The sequence below is a fragment of the Salvelinus namaycush genome, chromosome 16 (assembly GCF_016432855.1).
Source record: "Salvelinus namaycush isolate Seneca chromosome 16, SaNama_1.0, whole genome shotgun sequence".
NCBI classification, from domain to species: Eukaryota; Metazoa; Chordata; class Actinopteri; order Salmoniformes; family Salmonidae; genus Salvelinus; species Salvelinus namaycush.
Genome location: NC_052322.1, coordinates 44,207,194 through 44,233,708, shown reverse-complemented (window position 1 = coordinate 44,233,708; position 26,515 = coordinate 44,207,194). Strand labels below are relative to the sequence as shown.

General features: G+C 45.2%; 1 protein-coding gene across 1 annotated transcript in view; it reads right to left on the bottom strand.

Annotated features, from left to right (window-relative positions):
* The window catches only part of LOC120061473 (partitioning defective 6 homolog beta-like), a 39,253-nt gene extending 13,037 nt beyond the window's left edge, over nucleotides 1-26,216 (bottom strand). Inside the window, exons 1-2 of the mRNA XM_039011310.1 lie at nucleotides 25,874-26,216; nucleotides 21,299-21,521 (exon numbers count right to left, since the gene is read on the bottom strand). Coding sequence (XP_038867238.1) covers nucleotides 21,299-21,521; nucleotides 25,874-25,936 — 286 coding nt within the window. The 5' untranslated portion in view covers nucleotides 25,937-26,216. The remainder of the gene's footprint in view (nucleotides 1-21,298; nucleotides 21,522-25,873) is intronic.
* Nucleotides 26,217-26,515: the final 299 nt, after the last annotated feature.

Below are 26,515 nucleotides of genomic sequence, written 5' to 3'. Positions count from 1 at the left end.
GCATGGTCTGTTCTACCCAAACACATAAAACCTACTGACAGCACGGTCTGTTCTACCCAAACACATTAAAACCTACTGACCGCATGGTCTGTTCTACCCAAACACATAAAACCTACTGACCGCATGGTCTGTTCTACCCAAACACACAAAACCTACTGACCACGGTCTGTTCTACCCAAACACATAAAACCTACTGACCGCACGGTCTGTTCTACCCAAACACATAAAACCTACTGACCGCACGGTCTGTTCTACCCAAACACATAAAACCTACTGACCACACGGTCTGTTCTACCCAAACACATAAAACCTACTGACCACACGGTCTGTTCTACCCAAACACATTAAAACCTACTGACCGCATGGTCTGTTGTACCCAAACACACAAAACCTACTGACCACATGGTCTGTCCTACCCAAACACATTAAAACCTACTGACCGCATGGTCTGTTCTACCCAAACACACAAAACCTACTGACCACATGGTCTGTTCTACCCAAACACACAAAACCTACTGACAGCATGGTCTGTTCTACCCAAACACATAAAACCTACTGACCGCACGGTCTGTTCTACCCAAACACATTAAAACCTACTGACCGCACGGTCTGTTCTACCCAAACACATAAAACCTACTGACCGCACGGTCTGTTCTACCCAAACACATAAAACCTACTGACCGCACGGTCTGTTCTACCCAAACACACAAAACCTACTGACCATGGTCTGTTCTACCCAAACACACAAAACCTACTGACCACAGTGTTGTACCCAAACACATAAAACCTACTGACCATGGTCTGTTCTACCCAAACACACAAAACCTACTGACCGCAGTGTTCTACCCAAACACATAAACTCACTATTTAGGTCAAAATCCTCTCAGAGTAGAAATGCTGAGCTAGAATCAGTTTAGCCTTTCAGACAATAAGATTATATGGACAGGATAATAGATCAGCACTCCTACTGTACTCTGAGGCGCTTCATAAATACAGGGCCAGGAGTCTTTATCCTAAATCAGGTCATGTGATCAGCTCCTAGCCCTTAGATAGGGCCTTGTGTTTTGAGCAAACTAGTGACATGCCCGGATTTAAACATGTTATTTAAATCTTTTTCATCAAACTGTCCCATTTTAATTTTATGTCAGATGGTCCAGCACCATCCTTAGACAATTGCTTAAAATTTTTGTGTAATTCAAATTTCTGGATGATGCTTAAAGTACAGGATAACGTCTTGCTATGTCACATGATTGCGCAAAACACAGGGCCCTATGTCAGTCAGATATTAAGTCTAAATCGTATATCCAAAAAGCTACTGTTACAATATCTATATCTCAGGAAAAGGAGGGTCCTAGCACTGAACACCACGCTGCCCGGTGACATTATCCCTGGAGGAGCCATCGGACATCCTGTGTGTTGCTAGGTCACAGACAGAGCAGAGGGCCATGTCAGCGTTAATGGGACACCATGATCAGGTGACAACAAATACCTTCACATAGCAACAGGACTGTCAATCACCCATCACCCAGAGCCATACATTCTAAATCTATTGTTCTGTCATGACCATCAGAGCATTGGGAGTTAATGAAGCTAAAACAACCAATGTGTCAGGCATCCAAATGTAGATCTGGAATAAGGATGTAGTGACTGTACACGTCAATAAGGATGTAGTGACTGTACACGTCAATAAGGATGTAGTGACTGTACACGTCAATAAGGATGTAGTGACTGTACACGTCAATAAGGATGTAGTGACTGTACACGTCAATAAGGATGTAGTGACTGTACACGTCAATAAGGATGTAGTGACAGTACACGTCAATAAGGATGTAGTGACTGTACACGTCAATAAGGATGTAGTGACTGTACACGTCAATAAGGATGTAGTGACTGTACACGTCAATAAGGATGTAGTGACTGTACACGTCAATAAGGATGTAGTGACTGTACACGTCAATAAGGATGTAGTGACTGTACACGTCAATAAGGATGTAGTGACTGTACACGTCAATAAGGATGTAGTGACTGTACACGTCAATAAGGATGTAGTGACTGTACACGTCAATAAGGATGTAGTGACTGTACACGTCAATAAGGATGTAGTGACTGTACATTTTAATATTGTATGACTAGGTTTGTGTTGAACTCTAGGGAATACTGTTCTGTATCTGTTCTGCTCTGGACTGAATGTTGCTCAAAAATAACTGCTCTGGAAACGGTCTCATAAGTTGACGACAGGCCTGGATATCCCACACATGGTGAGTACCATGGTGTTCCAGGCACGAAGTGATAAAAACGGGGGAGGGAGTGCGTGGGGATGAGGGAGGGACGGTGCTTATTAAAATAATGAAAAGAAGGGGGAGGGGTGAAAAAAAGTGTTTATATTCTGTGAGTAATGAACATACCTCCCTGGTACAGCTGAGATATAATGAGTGGTACGCTGATAAGAGAGGGAACAGGAGGGAACAGAGAACAGGAGAGAACAGAGAACAGGACAGGAGAGAACAGGAGGGAACAGGAGAGAAGAGGAGGGAACAGAGAACAGGAGAGAACAGAGAACAGGACAGGAGAAAACAGGAGAGAAGAGAACAGGAGAGAAGAGAACAGGAGAGAAGAGAATAGGAGAGAAGAGAATAGGAGAGAAGAGAACAGGAGAGAAGAGAACAGGAGAGAAGAGAACAGGAGAGAACAGAGGGGAACAGGAGAGAACAGAGGGGAACAGGAGAGAACAGAGGGGAACAGGAGAGAACAGAGGGGAACAGAGAACAGGAGAGAACAGAGGGGAACAGAGAACAGGAGAGAACAGAGGGGAACAGGAGAGAACAGAGGGGAACAGAGAACAGGAGAGAACAGAGGGGAACAGAGAACAGGAGAGAACAGAGGGGAACAGGAGAGAACAGAGGGGAACAGAGAACAGGAGAGAACAGGAGAGAACAGAGAAGAGGAGAGAACAGAGAAGCGGAGAGAACAGGAGAGAACAGGAGAGAACAGAGAAGAGGAGAGAACAGAGAAGAGAACAGAGAACAGGAGAGAACAGAGAACAGGAGAGAACAGAGAACAGGAGAGAACAGGAGAGAACAGGAGAGAACAGGAGAGAACAGGAGAGAACAGGAGAGAACAGGAGAGAACAGGAGAGAAAAGAGGAGAGGAGAAAAGAGGAGAGGAGAGGAGAAAAGAGGAGAGGAGAGGAGAAAAGAGGAGAGGAGAGGAGAAAAGAGGAGAGGAGAGGAGAAAAGAGGAGAGGAGAGGAGAAAAGAGGAGAGGAGAGGAGAAAAGAGAACGGGAGAGGAGAGAACGGGAGAGGAGAGAACGGGAGAGGAGAGAACGGGAGAGGAGAGAACGGGAGAGAAGAGGAGAGAAGAGAACAGGAGAGAAGAGAAGAGAGAAGAGAAGAGAACAGGAGAGAAGAGAAGAGAACAGGAGAGAAGAGAAGAGAGAAGAGGGAACAAGAGAGAAGAGAAGAGGGAACAAGAGAGGAGAGAAGAGGGAACAAGAGAGGAGAGAAGAGGGAACAAGAGAGGAGAGAAGAGGGAACAAGAGAGGAGAGAAGAGGGAACAAGAGAGGAGAGAAGAGGGAACAAGAGAGGAGAGAAGAGGGAACAAGAGAGGAGAGAAGAGGGAACAAGAGAGGAGAAGAGGACAGAGAGGAGAGAAGAGGGAACAAGAGAGGAGAGAAGAGGGAACAAGAGAGGAGAGAACAGGGAACAAGAGAGGAGAGAACAGGAGAGGAGAGAACAGGAGAGGAGAGAACAGGAGAGGAGAGAACAGGAGGGAACATGAGAGAACAGGAGGGAACATGAGAGAACAGGAGGGAACATGAGAGAACAGGAGGGAACAGGAGAGAACAGGAGGGAACAGGAGAGAACAGGAGGGAACAGGAGGGAACAGGAGGGAACATGAGAGAACAGGAGGGAACATGAGAGAACAGGAGGGAACATGAGAGAACAGGAGGGAACATGAGAGAACAGAGAACAGGAGGGAACATGAGAGAACAGGAGGGAACATGAGAGAACAGAGAACAGGAGAGAAGAGAAGAGAGAACAGGAGAGAAGAGAACAGGAGAGAACAGGAGAGAACAGGAGAGAACAGGAGAGAACAGGAGAGAAAAGAGGAGAGGAGAAAAGAGGAGAGGAGAGGAGAAAAGAGGAGAGGAGAAAAGAGGAGAGGAGAGGAGAGGAGAAAAGAGGAGAGGAGAGGAGAAAAGAGGAGAGAACGGGAGAGGAGAGAACGGGAGAGGAGAGAACGGGAGAGGAGAGAACGGGAGAGGAGAGAACGGGAGAGGAGAGAACGGGAGAGGAGAGAACGGGAGAGGAGAGAACGGGAGAGGAGAGAACGGGAGAGGAGAGAACGGGAGAGGAGAGAACGGGAGAGAAGAGAACAGGAGAGAAGAGAAGAGAACAGGAGAGAAGAGAAGAGGGAACAAGAGAGAAGAGAAGAGGGAACAAGAGAGAAGAGAAGAGGGAACAAGAGAGAAGAGAAGAGGGAACAAGAGAGAAGAGAAGAGGGAACAAGAGAGAAGAGAAGAGGGAACAAGAGAGAAGAGAAGAGGGAACAAGAGAGAAGAGAAGAGGGAACAAGAGAGGAGAGAAGAGGGAACAAGAGAGGAGAGAAGAGGGAACAAGAGAGGAGAGAAGAGGGAACAAGAGAGGAGAGAAGAGGAGAGGAGAGAAGAGGAGAGGAGAGAACAGGAGAGGAGAGAACAGGAGAGGAGAGAACAGGAGAGGAGAGAACAGGAGAGGAGAGAACATGAGAGAACAGGAGGGAACATGAGAGAACAGGAGGGAACATGAGAGAACAGGAGGGAACATGAGAGAACAGGAGGGAACATGAGAGAACAGGAGGGAACATGAGAGAACAGGAGGGAACATGAGAGAACAGGAGGGAACATGAGAGAACAGGAGGGAACATGAGAGAACAGGAGGGAACATGAGAGAACAGGAGGGAACATGAGAGAACAGGAGGGAACAGGAGGGAACATGAGAGAACAGGAGGGAACATGAGAGAACAGAGAACAGGAGAGAAGAGAAGAGAGAACAGGAGAGAAGAGAAGAGGGAACAGGAGAGAACAGAGGGAACAGGAGAGAACAGAGGAGAGAAGAGGGAACAGGTGAGAACAGAGGAGAGAAGAGGGAACAGGTGAGAACAGAGGAGAGAAGAGGGAACAGGAGAGAAGGAAGAGGGAAAGGGGATACTCTAAGCATTCAACGTAAATGTGTCTTCTGCATTTAACCCAACCCCTCTGAATCAGAGGTGCGGGGGGCTGCACTAATCAAAGTTCTCCATATCGGCGCCTTGGGAGCAGTTGTTAGGGGTTAACTGCCTTGCTCAAGGGCAGAACGGATGTTATTTCCACCTTGCCGGCTTTCGGTTACTGGCTCAATGCTCTTAACCGCTAGGCTACCTGCCGCCCCTCCAGGGGACAGTGTGTGAGAGGGGGAGAATGAGAGGGAGAGAGCAAGAGAGGGGGAAGCCAGGTCTATGGCAAAGGGAAGTAGGGAGCACAGACCAGAGGATGGACAAAATAACACTGACTAAGCTTAAGCTCCAATGATATAATTCATATCATGTTGTACAACAACACATTCATGAGCCAAAAGTTGCCCAGTAACATTCACAAACTCCAAATGAATCTTAAATCAATTAGCAGGTCATCACTCAACTGTTCACATCTCCAGCATTATTACAGTACTGTAGTGTAGAGTGATCTTTCTGCACTGCTTAGTCTTCTAAGAGGTGCACAGGCAATGCATTCCGTTCTTTAATTAGACTTTATTGTGTAAGACAGACTGACAAAGAACAGACTTTCTCCCTCTGTCCCTTGTTATCACTGTAACATACTGTACTTCATCAATTTCACTTCTGCTGACCAAGCTCTCCCTCTCTCTCCACCCCACTGCCACTTTCTCTCTGTCTTTCCCTCAGTCTCGCCCTGCCTCTTGCAGTCTCTGCTTCGCCCTCTGTCCCCTTTCATCCAGACTGGCTTGGTTCTCTCTGCCCTGTCTCTCTCCGCTGTCTGATGGGGACTGATGATGATGCTGCTGCTGCTGCTGCTGGGCCATGCCTGTGCTGAATTTCAGCTTCCTGCTGCGGCCTGTACACGCAGCCTCCAAGGCGAGGGGTAAGGAGGGGGAAGACAGAGGGGAGGAAGGGGGGGAGGAGCAGGCACGTGGGCTAGTAATTCCCTTCCCTATCCGGGCAACCCTGTCGCTCATTCTCCTGAACAAAGACTTTACTGGTGATGCAGCCTGGCTCAGAACACCTCGGTGTCCCTCGCGACATCGCTCATCCTCCTGGGGTTCTGCAGAGACAGGGAGCCCAGTTGTCACTTTGATCTAGGCTCTGAGGGACAGGTTAGTGTATAAATCACATAAACATTTTATACTGCACCGTCTGCCTATTTAGAGCTGGGCGATGGAGACAAATATCCCTGTCACATCCTGGATAACAATATGATGACCATGTCAATTAGCATTTATCTATATGAATAAGGTGTATTCCTATGTGACCATGGTCATGTGGCACATCAACAGCCTCCATTTGATAAGATTAGCTCCAAACTTAAATTCACCATGGTAGTCTGCAGTATGTGGAGAAATAGTGTCAATATCAGGAAATGATGAAATCATATTTCCAACATTCATATCACGATGAGGATAAGGCCCATTCCTACAGCGAGATAATGTCAGCTAGGAGGAAATCTCTCATCACTAAGTTACAGTAGTACAATGCATAAAGGCATTGCCCTTTGACCAACATGGTAAACAATACCACCTGTACGTCCCTTTGGCATTTTGTTTCCCGTTCCCTCCCTCCTTCCTGCTGTCTTCCCCCTCTCCACTGGCCCTCAGTAGGTCAGCACTAGTTCCCCCTCTCTCCCTCGTCCCTTTATCTCCCTCTCCCCTGCGGTTTTCCCCCTCTCCACTGGCCCTCAGTAGCTCAGCACTAGTTCCCTCTCTCCGTCCCTGGCGGGGCAGCCCAGCTAACTTCTGGCCCATGGCTCCAGTGTTGTGTATGGCCTACTGTCCAGTTGAATCTACCCAGCAGTGGTGATCAGAGGCTAGCCACATTCCACTCAATGAAACCCCCTCCTCCAGCTCCCCATCCCCCATCTAGGGCCTCACTCTGCATTCTTCACTCTCTTCCGTTACGTCTCCCTGCCTCCATATCATGCCGTCTACTCGGTCACTCTTAAAACCCAGTTACCGTGCTTCAAATGATTGCTTTACTGTGTGGGTAGAGAGGATGGCTTACTAAAACACTATGTGGTGCTGTTCTCTCTTTATGAGGCACGGTTACTAATTCTATTCGCCCTCATAAAAACACTTGTGCTTTTCACAACTGAAACTATGACGGTGATGACATCATTAGATCAACAAAACACACCCACCCAGATTCCCTGAATAACGACTGGGTTCAATCAGTATGAAACCCTGGACAGTCTCATGCTGCGAGGAGGTGGAGGAGGGAGGAGTGTTCTGCTCTGTATGACAGATACCGATTAAGATGATGTCATACCACAACGGAATTCTCTTTTGACAAACCCTGTGTTCCACTTGTCCAACACACGTCACCTGTACACCACACCATCCACGTGACAACACGCCTTACCCGCTGTACCTGAGAGGAGTAGAATTGATGAGAACAGCTCTCATTCTCTGGCTGACCACAATAAACAGCGTGTTACACTGACCTCAGCAGAACCCGTGTGCCTGTGGGGCATGGGGGAGGTACGGGAAAAGGCACAGTGCTCTCGTGCTCGTCCCATTCAGTACAACTAAACAAAAACAACGAATGAATTTAGAGCATACTGCACTGGGACCAGATGCAGCAGATAGACAACTGGACTTTGCAAACAGCAACCAAGTTGTCATGCGAAGGAAAAACACAGTGCATCATTCATAACCCTTGAAGTTCACACATTGAGTAAACCTCAAAACAAAAAAGTTTTAAAACTATTGTTTGTGTGTGTGTGTGTGTGTGGGGGGGGGGGTATTTCCCCCCGCAGGCTTTGCAGCTCCCATCAGCCCTAAACAATACCCATTAAACCAATGGGCCTCTTCAGGGCTACCATGGTAACAGGTAAACAGGCGTGGGACTGGTGGCACTGCCCTGCAGCCATCCAGACATTGTGTTTGTGTCCAAATGATTTCAGTGTGACAAGCTATTGATAGAGAAATTACCTAGTGATTCTCTCACACACACACACACACACACACACACACACACACACACACACACACACACACACACACACACACACACACACACACACACACACACACACACACACAAAGAAGACAAGCCAACACTGCCCAGGAATGCTGTCAAACATAGGACTGGCATAATTACTGTGGAATCGTGTAACCGACAATAATGGGGGAACACCTTCATTAAAATAAACGTACATGTATTTATTTTTTGGAACGAACAGGTGACTGAAGATGGGACAGCCGTGCGTTTCAGTGGTAACGTGGACTATTTACAACGTGAAACTTGACGCCCTTTGCTGAAACAAGCAAGGTGTTGTAGCAAACGATGCTGGTTGCCTGGGCAACTCCCCTCTTCCTGCAGCAGCAGAACATGCAGTCAGGAGCAGAGGAGAAAACTGCATCTTAAAAATAAACTATATAAAAAAAAAAATGAACTCTTCAAACGATTATATTGGTGACCGCAGTCATTTGGCTGACCAATAACTTGCATTCAAAATTCCACAGCTCGTCACAGCTCTAGTCATACATTACCATCAGCAGTGACAACTATCTTGTCCAAAAACAAATCTTTCCCACATCATGAAACCCACAGAAGGGGCACGTGTACACAAAGAACATGTTTCATTCAGATTATGTGAATACCACTGCGTGTTTAGCAGAAGTGCGTTGCCAACGTATTGAGTCCATACACAGTCCACAGAAGATGTACAATATTCCACATCAACAACTTATCAGTAAAGCATTCCACACAGCAATACCATGACAACTGTATTCTTCAAATCTGCCCATGGAGAAAGATAACTTAAGGCCTACTTCCACAGGGACAATGTCAGCCATGGCTGGAGGGAAAACATTCTTGTTAAACACATATAGCGTTCTTCACCTCTCAAACAAACATATAAAATCTAGACCCAAATCTGCAGAACACAACAGATAGGAAGTAAAGACAGGGACAAGCTGGTTTTTACATTTTAAAAACAGGCTTAGCCCAGAGGAAGAACCCTGACACCATTTAGCCTAACTCTCCATAACCCATTAGTACAAGGAGACAATATGTGTACCCACATCAAGACAAGTCCCTAAGGCTAGGCAGTTAGAGCTAACTGCTCCCGACACTGTTGGGGAAAGGTAGCGGGTAAAAATGTAAAGTGTGTGTGTGGTTGGGGGGGGGGGGGCTGCAGCCACAGAGACCCAGCATGACGTTAGTGTCTAGCGTGTAATTGAAACCCAGGGCCTACACAGAGACCCAGCATGACGTTAGTGTCTAGCGTGTAATTGAAACCCAGGGCCTACACGGTGTTACACAGAGACCCAGCATGACGTTAGTGTCTAGCGTGTAATTTTCTACCCAGGGCCTACACGGTGTTACACAGAGACCAGCATGACGTTAGTGTCTAGCGTGTAATTGAAACCCAGGGCCTACACGGTGTTACACAGACCCCCAGCATGATGTTAGTGTGTAGCGTGTAATTGAAACCCAGGGCCTACACGGTGTTACACAGAGACCCAGCATGACGTTAGTGTCTAGCGTGTAATTGAAACCCAGGGCCTACACGGTGTTACACAGAGACCCAGCATGACGTTAGTGTCTAGCGTGTAATTGAAACCCAGGGCCTACACGGTGTTACACAGAGACCAGCATGACGTTAATGTCTAGCGTGTAATTGAAACCCAGGGCCTACACGGTGTTACACAGACCCCCAGCATGATGTTAGTGTGTAGCGTGTAATTGAAACCCAGGGCCTACACGGTGTTACACAGAGACCCAGCATGACGTTAGTGTCTAGCGTGTAATTGAAACCCAGGGCCTACACGGTGTTACACAGAGACCCAGCATGACGTTAGTGTCTAGCGTGTAATTGAAACCCAGGGCCTACACGGTGTTACACAGAGACCAGCATGACGTTAATGTCTAGCGTGTAATTGAAACCCAGGGCCTACACGGTGTTACACAGACCCCCAGCATGATGTTAGTGTGTAGCGTGTAATTGAAACCCAGGGCCTACACGGTGTTACACAGAGACCCAGCATGACGTTAGTGTCTAGCGTGTAATTGAAACCCAGGGCCTACACGGTGTTACACAGAGACCCAGCATGACGTTAGTGTCTAGCGTGTAATTGAAACCCAGGGCCTACACGGTGTTACACAGAGACCCAGCATGACGTTAGTGTCTAGCGTGTAATTGAAACCCATGGCCTACACGGTGTTACACAGAGACCCAGCATGACGTTAGTGTCTAGCGTGTAATTGAAACCCAGGGCCTACACGGTGTTACACAGAGACCCAGCATGACGTTAGTGTCTAGCGTGTAATTGAAACCCATGGCCTACACGGTGTTACACAGAGACCCAGCATGACGTTAGTGTGTAGCGTGTAATTGAAACCCAGGGCCTACACGGTGTTACACAGAGACCCAGCATGACGTTAGTGTCTAGCGTGTAATTGAAACCCAGGGCCTACACGGTGTTACACAGACCCCCAGCATGACGTTAGTGTGTAGCGTGTAATTGAAACCCAGGGCCTACACGGTGTTACACAGAGACCCAGCATGACGTTAGTGTCTAGCGTGTAATTGAAACCCAGGGCCTACACGGTGTTACACAGAGACCCAGCATGACGTTAGTGTCTAGCGTGTAATTGAAACCCAGGGCCTACACGGTGTTACACAGAGACCCAGCATGACGTTAGTGTCTAGCGTGTAATTGAAACCCAGGGCCTACACGGTGTTACACAGAGACCCAGCATGACGTTAGTGTCTAGCGTGTAATTGAAACCCAGGGCCTACACGGTGTTACACAGAGACCCAGCATGACGTTAGTGTCTAGCGTGTAATTGAAACCCAGGGCCTACACGGTGTTACACAGAGACCCAGCATGACGTTAGTGTCTAGCGTGTAATTGAAACCCAGGGCCTACACAGTGTTACACAGAGACCCAGCATGACGTTAGTGTCTAGCGTGTAATTGAAACCCAGGGCCTACACGGTGTTACACAGAGACCCAGCATGACGTTAGTGTCTAGCGTGTAATTTTCTACCCAGGGCCTACACGGTGTTACACAGAGACCCAGCATGACGTTAGTGTGTAGCGTGTAATTGAAACCCAGGGCCTACACGGTGTTACACAGACCCCCAGCATGACGTTAGTGTCTAGCGTGTAATTGAAACCCAGGGCCTACACGGTGTTACACAGAGACCCAGCATGACGTTAGTGTCTAGCGTGTAATTGAAACCCAGGGCCTACACGGTGTTACACAGAGACCCAGCATGACGTTAATGTCTAGCGTGTAATTGAAACCCAGGGCCTACACGGTGTTACACAGACCCCCAGCATGATGTTAGTGTGTAGCGTGTAATTGAAACCCAGGGCCTACACGGTGTTACACAGAGACCCAGCATGACGTTAGTGTCTAGCGTGTAATTGAAACCCAGGGCCTACACGGTGTTACACAGAGACCCAGCATGACGTTAGTGTCTAGCGTGTAATTGAAACCCAGGGCCTACACGGTGTTACACAGACCCCCAGCATGACGTTAGTGTCTAGCGTGTAATTGAAACCCAGGGCCTACACGGTGTTACACAGAGACCCAGCATGACGTTAGTGTCTAGCGTGTAATTGAAACCCATGGCCTACACGGTGTTACACAGAGACCCAGCATGACGTTAGTGTCTAGCGTGTAATTGAAACCCAGGGCCTACACGGTGTTACACAGAGACCCAGCATGACGTTAGTGTCTAGCGTGTAATTGAAACCCATGGCCTACACGGTGTTACACAGAGACCCAGCATGACGTTAGTGTGTAGCGTGTAATTGAAACCCAGGGCCTACACGGTGTTACACAGAGACCCAGCATGACGTTAGTGTCTAGCGTGTAATTGAAACCCAGGGCCTACACGGTGTTACACAGACCCCCAGCATGACGTTAGTGTGTAGCGTGTAATTGAAACCCAGGGCCTACACGGTGTTACACAGAGACCCAGCATGACGTTAGTGTCTAGCGTGTAATTGAAACCCAGGGCCTACACGGTGTTACACAGAGACCCAGCATGACGTTAGTGTCTAGCGTGTAATTGAAACCCAGGGCCTACACGGTGTTACACAGAGACCCAGCATGACGTTAGTGTCTAGCGTGTAATTGAAACCCAGGGCCTACACGGTGTTACACAGAGACCCAGCATGACGTTAGTGTCTAGCGTGTAATTGAAACCCAGGGCCTACACGGTGTTACACAGAGACCCAGCATGACGTTAGTGTCTAGCGTGTAATTGAAACCCAGGGCCTACACGGTGTTACACAGAGACCCAGCATGACGTTAGTGTCTAGCGTGTAATTGAAACCCAGGGCCTACACAGTGTTACACAGAGACCCAGCATGACGTTAGTGTCTAGCGTGTAATTGAAACCCAGGGCCTACACGGTGTTACACAGAGACCCAGCATGACGTTAGTGTCTAGCGTGTAATTTTCTACCCAGGGCCTACACGGTGTTACACAGAGACCCAGCATGACGTTAGTGTGTAGCGTGTAATTGAAACCCAGGGCCTACACGGTGTTACACAGACCCCCAGCATGACGTTAGTGTCTAGCGTGTAATTGAAACCCAGGGCCTACACGGTGTTACACAGAGACCCAGCATGACGTTAGTGTCTAGCGTGTAATTGAAACCCAGGGCCTACACGGTGTTACACAGAGACCCAGCATGACGTTAGTGTCTAGCGTGTAATTGAAACCCAGGGCCTACACGGTGTTACACAGAGACCCAGCATGACGTTAGTGTCTAGCGTGTAATTGAAACCCAGGGCCTACACGGTTTTACACAGAGACCCAGCATGACGTTAGTGTCTAGCGTGTAATTGAAACCCAGGGCCTACACGGTTTTACACAGAGACCCAGCATGACGTTAGTGTCTAGCGTGTAATTGAAACCCAGGGCCTACACGGTGTTACACAGAGACCCAGCATGACGTTAGTGTCTAGCGTGTAATTGAAACCCAGGGCCTACACGGTGTTACACAGAGACCCAGCATGACGTTAGTGTCTAGCGTGTAATTGAAACCCAGGGCCTACACAGTGTTACACAGAGACCCAGCATGACGTTAGTGTCTAGCGTGTAATTGAAACCCAGGGCCTACACGGTGTTACACAGACCCCCAGCATGACGTTAGTGTCTAGCGTGTAATTGAAACCCAGGGCCTACACGGTGTTACACAGACCCCCAGCATGACGTTAGTGTCTAGCGTGTAATTGAAACCCAGGGCCTACACGGTGTTACACAGAGACCCAACATGACGTTAGTGTCTAGCGTGTAATTGAAACCCAGGGCCTACACGGTGTTACACAGAGACCCAGCATGACGTTAGTGTCTAGCGTGTAATTGAAACCCAGGGCCTACACGGTGTTACACAGAGACCCAGCATGACGTTAGTGTCTAGCGTGTAATTGAAACCCAGGGCCTACACGGTGTTACACAGAGACCCAGCATGACGTTAGTGTCTAGCGTGTAATTGAAACCCAGGGCCTACACGGTGTTACACAGAGACCCAGCATGACGTTAGTGTCTAGCGTGTAATTGAAACCCAGGGCCTACACAGTGTTACACAGAGACCCAGCATGACGTTAGTGTCTAGCGTGTAATTGAAACCCAGGGCCTACACGGTGTTACACAGAGACCCAGCATGACGTTAGTGTCTAGCGTGTAATTGAAACCCAGGGCCTACACGGTGTTACACAGAGACCCAGCATGACGTTAGTGTCTAGCGTGTAATTGAAACCCAGGGCCTACACGGTGTTACACAGAGACCCAGCATGACGTTAGTGTCTAGCGTGTAATTGAAACCCAGGGCCTACACGGTGTTACACAGAGACCCAGCATGACGTTAGTGTCTAGCGTGTAATTGAAACCCAGGGCCTACACAGTGTTACACAGAGACCCAGCATGACGTTAGTGTCTAGCGTGTAATTGAAACCCAGGGCCTACACGGTGTTACACAGACCCCCAGCATGACGTTAGTGTCTAGCGTGTAATTGAAACCCAGGGCCTACACGGTGTTACACAGACCCCCAGCATGACGTTAGTGTGTAGCGTGTAATTGAAACCCAGGGCCTACACGGTGTTACACAGAGACCCAGCATGACGTTAGTGTCTAGCGTGTAATTGAAACCCAGGGCCTACACGGTGTTACACAGACCCCCAGCATGACGTTAGTGTCTAGCGTGTAATTGAAACCCAGGGCCTACACGGTGTTACACAGACCCCCAGCATGACGTTAGTGTCTAGCGTGTAATTGAAACCCAGGGCCTACACGGTGTTACACAGACCCCCAGCATGACGTTAGTGTCTAGCGTGTAATTGAAACCCAGGGCCTACACGGTGTTACACAGAGACCCAGCATGACGTTAGTGTCTAGCGTGTAATTGAAACCCAGGGCCTACACGGTGTTACACAGAGACCCAGCATGACGTTAGTGTCTAGCGTGTAATTGAAACCCAGGGCCTACACGGTGTTACACAGAGACCCAGCATGACGTTAGTGTCTAGCGTGTAATTGAAACCCAGGGCCTACACGGTGTTACACAGAGACCCAGCATGACGTTAGTGTGTAGCGTGTAATTGAAACCCAGGGCCTACACGGTGTTACACAGAGACCCAGCATGACGTTAGTGTGTAGCGTGTAATTGAAACCCAGGGCCTACACGGTGTTACACAGACCCCCAGCATGACGTTAGTGTGTAGCGTGTAATTGAAACCCAGGGCCTACACGGTGTTACACAGAGACCCAGCATGACGTTAGTGTGTAGCGTGTAATTGAAACCCAGGGCCTACACGGTGTTACACAGACCCCCAGCATGACGTTAGTGTCTAGCGTGTAATTGAAACCCAGGGCCTACACGGTGTTACACAGAGACCCAGCATGACGTTAGTGTGTAGCGTGTAATTGAAACCCAGGGCCTACACGGTGTTACACAGACCCCCAGCATGACGTTAGTGTCTAGCGTGTAATTGAAACCCAGGGCCTACACGGTGTTACACAGAGACCACTGTAATCCCCTCCTGACAAAGTGGCTTAGCATCTATAGGTCATACGGCACAGCAAGACAGCTTAGACTCACAGACAACAGCCCAGTGCCTTTGGATTCAACAGATCGCACTAAACATTTAATAAAGAACGGGGCATTTGAAACTATTTAACTATTCAAATAATGTCATGCCATTTTTTCAGATATTCAAGATACTCTAAAATAAATATTGTTATTGTCCGAATTAGTATTTATATACACTGCTCAAAAAAATAAAGGGAACACTTAAACAACACAATGTAACTCCAAGTCAATCACACTTCTATGAAATCAAACTGTCCATTTAGGAAGCAACACTGATTGACAATACATTTCACATGCTGTTGTGCAAATGGAATAGACAAAAGGTGGAAATTATAGGCAATTAGCAAGACACCCCCAAAAAAGGAGTGATTCTGCAGGTGGTGACCACAGACCACTTCTCAGTTCCTATGCTTCCTGGCTGATGTTTTGGTCACTTTTGAATGCTGGCGGTGCTCTCACTCTAGTGGTAGCATGAGACGGAGTCTACAACCCACACAAGTGGCTCAGGTAGTGCAGTTCATCCAGGATGGCACATCAATGCGAGCTGTGGCAAAAAGGTTTGCTGTGTCTGTCAGCGTAGTGTCCAGAGCATGGAGGAGCTACCAGGGGACAGGCCAGTACACCAGGAGACGTGGAGGAGGCCGTAGGAGGGCAACAACCCAGCAGCAGGACCGCTACCTCCGCCTTTGTGCAAGGAGGTGCACTGCCAGAGCCCTGCAAAATGACCTCCAGCAGGCCACAACTGTGCATGTGTCAGCATATGGTCTCACAAGGGGTCTGAGGATCTCATCTCGGTACCTAATGGCAGTCAGGCTACCTCTGGCGAGCACATGGAGGGCTGTGCGGCCCCACAAAGAAATGCCACCCCACACCATGACTGACCCACCGCCAAACCGGTCATGCTGGAGGATGTTGCAGGCAGCAGAACGTTCTCCACGGCGTCTCCAGACTCTGTCACGTCTGACACATGTGCTCATGTGCTCAGTGTGAACCTGCTTTCATCTGTGAAGAGCACAGGGCGCCAGTGGCGAATTTGCCAATCTTGGTGTTCTCTGGCAAATGCCAAACGTCCTGCACGGTGTTGGGCTGTAAGCACAACCCCCACCTGTGGACGTCGGGCCCTCATACCACCCTCATGGAGTCTGTTTCTGACCGTTTGAGCAGACACATGCACATTTGTGGCCTGCTGGAGGTCATTTTGCAGGGCTCTGGCAGTGCACCTCCTGGCACAAAGGCGGAGGTAGCGGTCCTGCTGCTGGGTTGTTGCCCTCCTACGTCCTCCTCCACGTCTCCTGATGTACTGGCCTGTCTCCTGGTAGCGCCTCCATGCTCTGGACACTACGCTGACAGACACAGCAAACCTTTTTGCCACAGCTCGCATTGACGTGCCATCCTGGATGAACTGCACTACCTGAGCCACTTGTGTGGGTTGTAGACTCCGTCTCATGCTACCACTAGAGTGAGAGCACCGCCAGCATTCAAAAGTGACCAAAACATCAGCCAGGAAGCATAGGAACTGAGAAGTTGTCTGTGGTCACCACCTGCAGAATCACTCCTTTTTTGGGGGTGTCTTGCTAATTGCCTATAATTTCCACCTTTTGTCTATTCCATTTGCACAACAGCATGTGAAATTCATTGTCAATCAGTGTTGCTTCCTAATTGGACAGTTTGATTTCACAGAAGTGTGATTGACTTGGAGTTACATTGTGTTGTTTAAGTGTTCCCTTTATTTTTTTGAGCAGTGTATATATTTTTTTAGACTTGGTCAAATAACAAGCAGAGATTGGTCACTTCTTTTCTAATTTGGCACACAAACTAGAGGCTGTGACGTGAGTAACTTGGTCAAAAATAATGGCAACAATTGGCCAATAGGGGCCACTGTTATAAGCAGTCTCAATTAAACCCTCATATCCGTCCGCTTCAAAATAACACCAAATTGTAGGCATACAGGCTAATCGGAATGGCCGATTAATTAGGGGCGATTTCAAGTTTTCATAACAATCGGAAATCGGTATTTTTGGACACCGATTTGGCCCATTTTTTTTTTTACACCTATATTTAACTAGGCAAGTCAGTTAAGAACAAATTCTTATTTTCAATGATGGCCTAGGAACGGTGGGTTAACTGCCTTGTTCAGGGGCAGAACGACAGATTTTTACCTTGTCAGCTCGGGGATTCAATCTTGCAACCTTACGGTTAACTAGTCCAACGCTCTAACCACCTACTTTACATTGCACTCCACGAGGAGCCCGCCTGATACGCGAATGCAGTAAGAAGCCAAGGTAAGTTGCTAGCTAGCATTAAAGTTATAAAAAAACAATCAATCAATCATAATCACTAGTTAACTACACATGGTTGATGATATTGCTAATTTATATAGCGTGTCCTGCGTTCCATATAATCGATGCGGTGCTCATTCGCGAAAAAGGACTGTCGTTGCTCCAACATGTACCTAACCATAAACATCAATGCCTTTCTTAAAATCAATACACAAGTATATATTTTTAAACCTGCATATTTAGTTAATATTGCCTGCGAACATGATTTTTTTTTTTTACTAGGAAAAATGTGTAACTTCTCTTGCAACAGAGTCAGGGTATATGCAGCAGTTTGGGCCGCCTGGCTCGTTGCTAACTGTGTGAAGACTATTTCTTCCTAACAAAGACAACCAACGTCGCCAAACGGGGGATGATTTAACAAAAGCGCATTTGCGAAAAAAGCACAATCGTTACACGACTGTACCTAACCATAAACATCAATACCTTAAAATCAATAAACAGAAGTATATATTTTTAAACCTGCATATTTAGCTAAAAGAAATCCAGTTTAGCAGGCAATATTAACCAGGTGAAATTGTGTCACTCCTCTTGCGTTCATTGCACGCAGAGTCAGGGTATATGCAACAGTTTGGGCCGCCTGGCTCGTTGCAAACTAATTTGCCAGAATTTTAAGTAATTATGACATAACATTGAAGGTTGTGCAATGTAACAGGAATATTTAGACTTATGGATGCCACCCGTTAGATAAAATACGGAACGGTTCCGTATTTCACTGAAAGAATAAACGTTTTGTTTGAGATTATAGTTTCCGGATTCGACCATATTAATGACCTAAGGCTCGTATTTCTGTGTGTTATTATGTTATAATTAAGTCTATGGTTTGATAGAGCAGTCTGACTGAGCGATGGTAGGCACCAGCAGGCTCGTAAGCATTCATTCAAACAGCACTTTCGTGCGTTTTGCCAGCAGCTCTTCGCAATGCTTAAAGCATTGCGCTGTTTATGACTTCAAGCCTATCAACTCCCGAGATTAGGCTGGTGTAACCGATGTGAAATGGCTAGCTAGTTAGCGGGATGCGCGCTAATAGCGTTTCAAACATCACTCGCTCTGAGACTTGGAGTAGTTATTCCCCTTGCTCTGCAAGGGCAGCGGCTTTTGTGGAGCGATGGGTAACGCTGCTTCAAGGGTGGCTGTTGTCGATGTGTTCCTGGTTCAAGCCCAGGTAAGAGCGAGGAGAGGGACGGAAGCTATACTGTTACACTGGCAATACTAAAGTGCCTATAAGAACATCCAATAGTCAAAGGTATATGAAATACAAATCGTGTAGAGAGAAATAGTCCTATAATTCCTATAACTACAACTTCTTACCTGGGAATATTGAAGACTCATGTTAAAAGGAACCACCATCTTTCATATGTTCTCATGTTCTGAGCAAGGGACTTAAATGTTAGCTTTCTCACATATTACTTTTACTTTCTTCTCCAACACTTTGTTTTTGCATTATTTAAACCAAATTGAACATGTTTCATTATTTATTTGAGGCTAAATTGATTTTATTGATGTATTATATTAAGTTAAAATAAGTGTTCATTCAGTATTGTTGTAATTGTCATTATTACAAATAAATTAAAAATTAAAATATATATATATATATATATATATATATAAAAAATTATATATATATTTTTTTTAATAAAAAAAAATAATAATAATAATAAAAAAAAAAAAATCGGCCGATTATTCGGTATCGGCGTTGAAAAATCATAATCGGTCAACCTCTAATACAGGCCCATGGTGTATCTCTTAATTTGAGAAAAGCTAAGGAATTTGTTAAGAGATGGCAGAGTTATTGATAAATCAGGAAATCAGATTGTACGTGTCAAATTAAACCCTTTGTAAATTCACTCCACAATGGCCTATCAACGTTAAACTGGGTCCTTAAAGACATTACAATTGATATGTGCAGAAATTGTGCAGCAGTAGCTCGACGCAACATTACAGAAGAGTTTGTTTTATTCAACTAAGAATATCAAATGTTATGGTATATTCTTGTAGGTAAAAATGTCACATGGAAAATTTAGACAAAGCTTTTTCATTGTTAAAAATCGTTTCCAATAACGAACACTCACTCAAGTAATCAAATACTAATGTCCGTTTGGATATCCGGATATTCCATCATCCGTCTCCATCCCTACACTCAATTATGACAACAACAAAAAAGACTACGAAGACCAACACCAACGCTAAAAAAAGAAATTATAAACAAAAAATTACTGAACGGGATCACACAACTAAGGCTAAAATCACTGCTCAACGACTATCAACTATGTCTAGGATGTTACAGTACCGCAGTGAGACAGTGGGCTAAATCTAATACTCCCTGTGCAGTCTGAACACGATCTAGGCAGTAGCTTGATAGGCCTATTTACAGAACACATATTGTCATACTTAAACAATCCAGAAAGTATAGGCTATTACAATAGCAGAAGGCAATGACCATATAGAGTGTGGAATAGGACACTTGGAAAAGAAGGAAACCTCAGAGATAGTTTAGGAAATGGAGGAAAGACTGGAATTACACACGCCTAGAATCTTCCATGTGACTGAAAGCTGGTATAAGTAAAAACAAGCTAACTCACATGAACACTTGTGTAACTAAGCAATTAAGAAATCCACTACAATCACCTTGACCTCCATCAGCAGCAGATTTTAATTTAGAACGGAAAAATGAATGCGTTTATGCAACAAATGTTAACGCATTGAAACGTGTCATATCGCATCAATTCGTTCTCTAATCAAACCGAATGGTGTGAAACTAAAACATATCGTTCCTGTAAGGTATCAGGGTCAAGGTATCAACGCAACCATTTCAAAAGATTTTTACTGAGTTACAGTTCATTAAAGGAAATCGGTCAACTGAAATAAATTCCTTCGGCCCTAATCTATGGATTTCACCTGACTGGGAACACATATGCATGTGTTGGACACAGATAGCTTTTACAACAAATAAAAAATGAAATTAAAAGTTGTGCGATTGGCTGTGCAAAGTTGCTGAATATTGGCGGGAACCGGAACACGCTTTCGTACACGTAGATCCAGAGCATCCCAAACATGCTCAATGGGTTACATGTCTGGTCAGTATGCAGGCCATGGAAGAACTGGGACATTTTCAGCATCCAGGAATTGTGTACAGATACTTGCGACATGGGGAGGTGTATTACTATGCTGGAACATGAGGTGATGACCGTGGATGAATGGCACGACAATGGGCCTCAGGATCTCGTCACGCTATCTCTGTGCATCGAAATTGCCATCGATTAAAATGCAAATGTATTTGTTGTCCACCCCACCGCGACCTTGGGGCATTCTGTTCACAATGTTGACATCAGCAAACTGCTCACCTACACAACACCATACACGTGGTCTACACTTTACATGTTGCGGTTATATTTTGTATCAGGGCCCATGTATCTCGATACGTATCATTCCTTACCTTTCAGTCTGACCACATTATCCACACGGAGGATTACTGCACTGTTGGCGCTAGAAACATAAGCATTTCCCTGCAAAATGTGTACTCAACCAATAAAATGTCAGTTGATATGTTGTACGACCTCTGTTCCATTAGCAACGTTGAAGATATCATACTAAAATGGAGGGATAAAAATTAAAACATCCAAAATTATACAAATTGCCCTGAGGCTAGGTTGTACCTTTCCTCTGCAGGAAGAGGCGTAGCACGGGATCAGCCACAGAGATGGCTTTGCGGTAGTTGTCATCGTTGTTGATTGGCAGCAGGTCACCGTGGACGTCAGCGTAGCCCACCAGCAGGTCCACGTTTGGGATCCGGTGCATGTGCTGTAGGAGCCTATAGAACTCATCAAACCGGCCCGGCTTAGACCGGTCCAGGGAGAACCGGCGGAATTCAGCCCCAAACTGGGACACACAGGAGAACGCACAGACAGACAGAGAGACAGAGAAATGTGACACACACTTTGGATTGGAGAAATGATAATGACCTTGGTGTTTGTAGAAAAAATTTAGCAGCAAACAGTTAACAAACCAGAAAGACATTACACAGTGGTTGACATAGGCAAATTGCCTGTTTGTTTAAGCAGTAGGCCTCGTCTTCCAGAGCACACAGCTCTAAAACAATTAACTCACAACTGCTATGTGACAGAGCAGAGTTCACAAACAGGCAGGAGATTTTATTTGTTCCCCCTAAGTTCTCAGCCACAAACATGTTTTTGTTGAAATTTCATTGTCGGACATAAGACTAAAATCACCACGAAATCAGCTCAGTGATTTTAATTTAGGAAATCTGTTCAAGTATTCCCACGCATAAAGAGAGAAACAAACCGTATGTGATCGCATCCCCATGTAATCAAGGTTTGAATTGATTCTGTTTTTGTCAAATACTATCTGTTTGGGCTTCTTGAGGTCAATTAGCAGTGTACAAATGATTTCTAATTATGTTACACACTGCCCATCTGCGCAAGAACAAATTGTCCGCAGCTGAATGTAGTTGGGGACTAGGGGTGTGCTGGTCAACTGTTTGTTCATCCGCAACCACCCGACTAGATGTGAAAATCTGAGGCCTGCACTCGACCCTAACCCGCTAATATAGAAAATCTCGCTGTAGGCTACAGTCAGAGACGGCAGAACGATTTTTTGACCGTGGGTGCAGGATGTTTTTTTGCCTCATTTAGATATGTTTCTGCTTGTAATTTCCAACATTTATGTAGGCTATTTGTTAGTCAACTTGTCTATAATCAGATTCATGCAGCTTCTCTTCTGTCATTATACGTTGCCCTAGAAGACTAAACAAACCATTGATCAACAGAATAATGTAATAGAAGTATTTATTCTATCAATCTATCTAGTTGACATAGGTAAAGTTCTCTGTCATCTTTAGCAGAGCAAATAGGTATAGGGACCGAGGAGAAAATACAATAACACACAAAAAAAGGGGGGAAGATTTTCTGTACAAAAAAAAAAAAAAGGCCAAATGACATCAGTTTGACCGGTTGCAAGGAAATAGACAATTGTGAAAATGACCCAAGGTGTTTCTGATAAGATTTAAGTTTGGCTTCGATGCATAATTTGTGTGGTTGAAATGCAGCTTTTATGATGAAGACAGCACCTCTACATGAGCACTGCGTTCTCTCAAGATGCAGAAAGAAAGAAATCATATTTCTCCACTCCTGTTCCCAAGTGCAAATTTTGCCTACATTTAGTGGATCAAGAAATGGTTAATTCTGCAGGAGTTAATATTATGGCTCTGTGAGAGGTTATAGACCTACAGTCAGTGTTCAGATTTCACGTTCCATTTAACCAATTTAAACAGAAGGCTACAGTTCCCTTGACGTGAAATAGGCCTATTTGAAGACCTGTCTTGTTACTGTCAAATGTGTACAGCGCCTAACAATCATCATACATAACAACATACCACTGCTATCATCCTCTTTAAAACCACTTCACCTGACCTTTACCAAACATGACCTTTCTGGTCCTCCATTCTATTCTTTGTCACCTCTCCTTTAGCAGCTTTTGTCTTGTTGAAGTAAACTTCGACAATGACCTTTTTGCCTCCGTGGATTGAGGTTAACCTTGCCTGTCCATTCCCAAAAGCATTATTTGGCGATTGGCTGTGTACGCTATTTGGCACGGGTACAGTTAAGACTTAAAGTTTAGGCCTATGCACTAATAGCAGATGAGCTTTTCTTAAATTATTTTAGCCTAAAGTATAGATATAAATTGCATAAGAAAGATATGGATTTTTAATGCATATTTTTTCCTTTAGGGGGTAGATCAGCTTTAATATTGCAGATAGATTGTAGCTTCCATCAATATAATTGTCTGCATCATACAACCCTCCATATATTTTTGTCGTTGTAAATATAAATATTTTTTTAAATATATCTATTTTTTTTTTTAAATATATTTTCCCCTAACCCTTTCACCTCTCCCCTAATTGGAGTAAACTAATGGACAACAACACTTAGGCTTCTACATACTATATGCATTTTACAGACACAATGTATTTTACAATAATTATCTTGTTTGTTTTTAAAATGGCATCCTTCAGCTCCCCTCAACCCCCCCTACCATCTCTCTCTGAAAAACATCCACTTTCATTTCTATTTGCCATATACTTTTTTAACTGTGCTGTTTCACAAAAGTTCTGAACCTACATACATTTTACAGAGACAGTATATTTTACATTAGGTATTGTTTCTCTTTATTCAACCAGCCAGCCACCCACCCGTCCTTCAGCCACACAATATTGAATAACCCTAACCCCGTTCTGAGTCAACCTGTGCATCACTATCGGGGTGTCTAGAAGCCCAGAGCATTAATGATGATTATGTGTCCTTGGCTTGTTAGTGTAAAAGATGAGTACAATCTGTGCGTCAGTGAGAATGTTTGATATGCATCTGTGGGTGTGCCTGTAGTGTGTCACCTATACTAACACAGCAGCAGTGGACCAGCAGATCCACATTTTTAATGTAATGCCTTCCTGGTCAAATTGTTGCAAAGAAACCACTACTAAAGTACACCAATAAGAATTAGAGAATTGCTTGGTCCAAGAAACACGAGCAATGGACATTAGACATGGAAATCTGTCTTTTGATCTGATGAGTCCAAAATGTGAGATATTTGGTTCCAACCCACCATGTCTTTGTGAGACGCAGAGTAGGTGAACGGATGATCTCCGCATGTGTGGTTCCCACCGTGAAGCAAGGAGGACGAGGTGGTGTGATGGTGCTTTGCTGGTGACACTAAATGATTTATATAGAATTCAAGGCACACTTAACCAGCATGGTGCTGTTGGAAAAGCATTCCAGGTGAAGCTGGTTGAGAGAATGCCAAGAGCTATCAAAGGCAAAGGGTGGTTACTTTGAAGAATCTCAAATATAAAATATATATTTTTTTTAATTACACTTTTTTGGTTACTACTTGATTCAATATGTGTTATTTCATAGTTTTGATGTCTTCACTAATATACTGCAATGTAGAAAATAGTTCAAATAAAGAAAAACTCTTGACTGATTAGGCGTGTCCAAACTCGACTGGTAATGTGCATGTTGGCCTAGGCCACTGATAAATCACTATGCTGTTTATTGTCCCTTGCGCAGGGACAATATATATCAAACACACATATATAGCTCTGCAAAGGTGCACTTTTAAATGGATAGACGTTGGCTAAACGCTATGATGGCACCCACAGCGACAAGCAGTGTTGTGGTTACTGCTACACAGTGTGGGGGACTGAGTTTGTACGGTTGATTAGTGACCCCTTGTCTAACCAGGCTGAAGACAACAAGCAAATTGTATTCTTCTTTTTCTGCACTTGGGAAACTAAAGATTGGTACTATTGTCATCCTTTTCATGTCTAGTCTTGAAAGCATCTCATTATTGACGAGTGCTGATTGATAAAGATAAGTTAGTACTTGGAAGTAACCCTGAATTATTATTATGTGACAGTGCAATAGTGATACTGGCTATTCATTGAGGATATCGCAATCAAGGAAACTGTAGTTAATAAGTATGAAATATGTACGCAAACAGCGAAACTTGTGTTTACTACAAGCGATCCATTGCGGAAGGAACCGAGATCAACTGTGACACCTGGGCAAGGGACAATAAACAACACAGTGAATTATCAGCGTCCGAGGCCAACAATCTTCATACCAGATTCATTAACAACCAGTCAGTAGGCCATACATACAATCTGTGTCTCAGATGCTTTTGAATCTTATTGTTCTATCATTTCAAACTTAAAATAGTTTGTAATCATAAATATATAACCAAACACATCCTATGTAATTGTGTAACATACTGTTCAACCTCAATTGATCAACCACAGCAATGTCTGGTTTGCTGACATGTATTCGCTCATTATGTGCCTGGCTGGGTAGTCACAACATTGCCTAATCCCACCGCAAACTAATAATAGAATTCGTACAAATAATAGAACGTGATAAAACATTGATCCCAAGCATTGGCTACCAAACACATGCCTTCCTCACACCAATCCACATTTGACACTTGTTCATTCACTGGCTAGATAACGTTAACGGACTGGCCAACTAGTTCGCTTTCTAGATAGTTTGCAAACTGGCGCAGACGAGATAATTACAACATCATAACTTGCTGACAAGCGAATAATCAGGTACATTTAGCCAAGTAGGTGTTGGGAGACTTCGATAACTCATACATACAATAGTTATATAGCTAGCTGTTTTGTGTTGGCAACTAGCTAGCTAATTTTGCAAGCAACGCACCTTGCTCTTCACCTCCACGGCGCCCAGAGTTCGGTTGCTCGGCACTCGGTGGTTCTTGTTCATCTTTCGCTAGCAGGACCGCCACAGCACACTTGCCCTCACGGGGCTGCCTTCGTCTGCTCGCACTGCCCTATATCCCAAATTATATCAACAGGTTATTCCAGTTAGCTGTGTGTCCTTATAAAATACTTAAATTCCCTCGTTTGGATTGTCCTCCTCCAAGAACGCGACAACGCCTGCCAACCAACCTGCTCTAAACTTATCTTCTCAAACTCGCGGTCACGTCGCCAGCTAACCACTTCAACGCTGTCCTGTGTGACGCTCCTAACGCACCCAGGAAACGGCTCCTGCCTAGTTCCCAACACGCACACGCCCGCTAGTGTCAGAATCAGTCATTGGTCAGAATCAAGTAAAACTTATCTTGATCACTTTTAAGGTCCTGTACAATTCTTTTGATAATATGACGCAACCGAAAAGTCAATAAATGTTTGTCTTTTGTCCACATAAACATTTTTAAAAAACGTAGACAAGATTATTTGCATGTCCTATATTGTGAATACATGTCTAAAATGCCGTGTAAAGTATTTAAAGTACGAAGAAAGTAAAGCATAAGGAAATGCGCTCGGTTTTCTGTCACTGTCG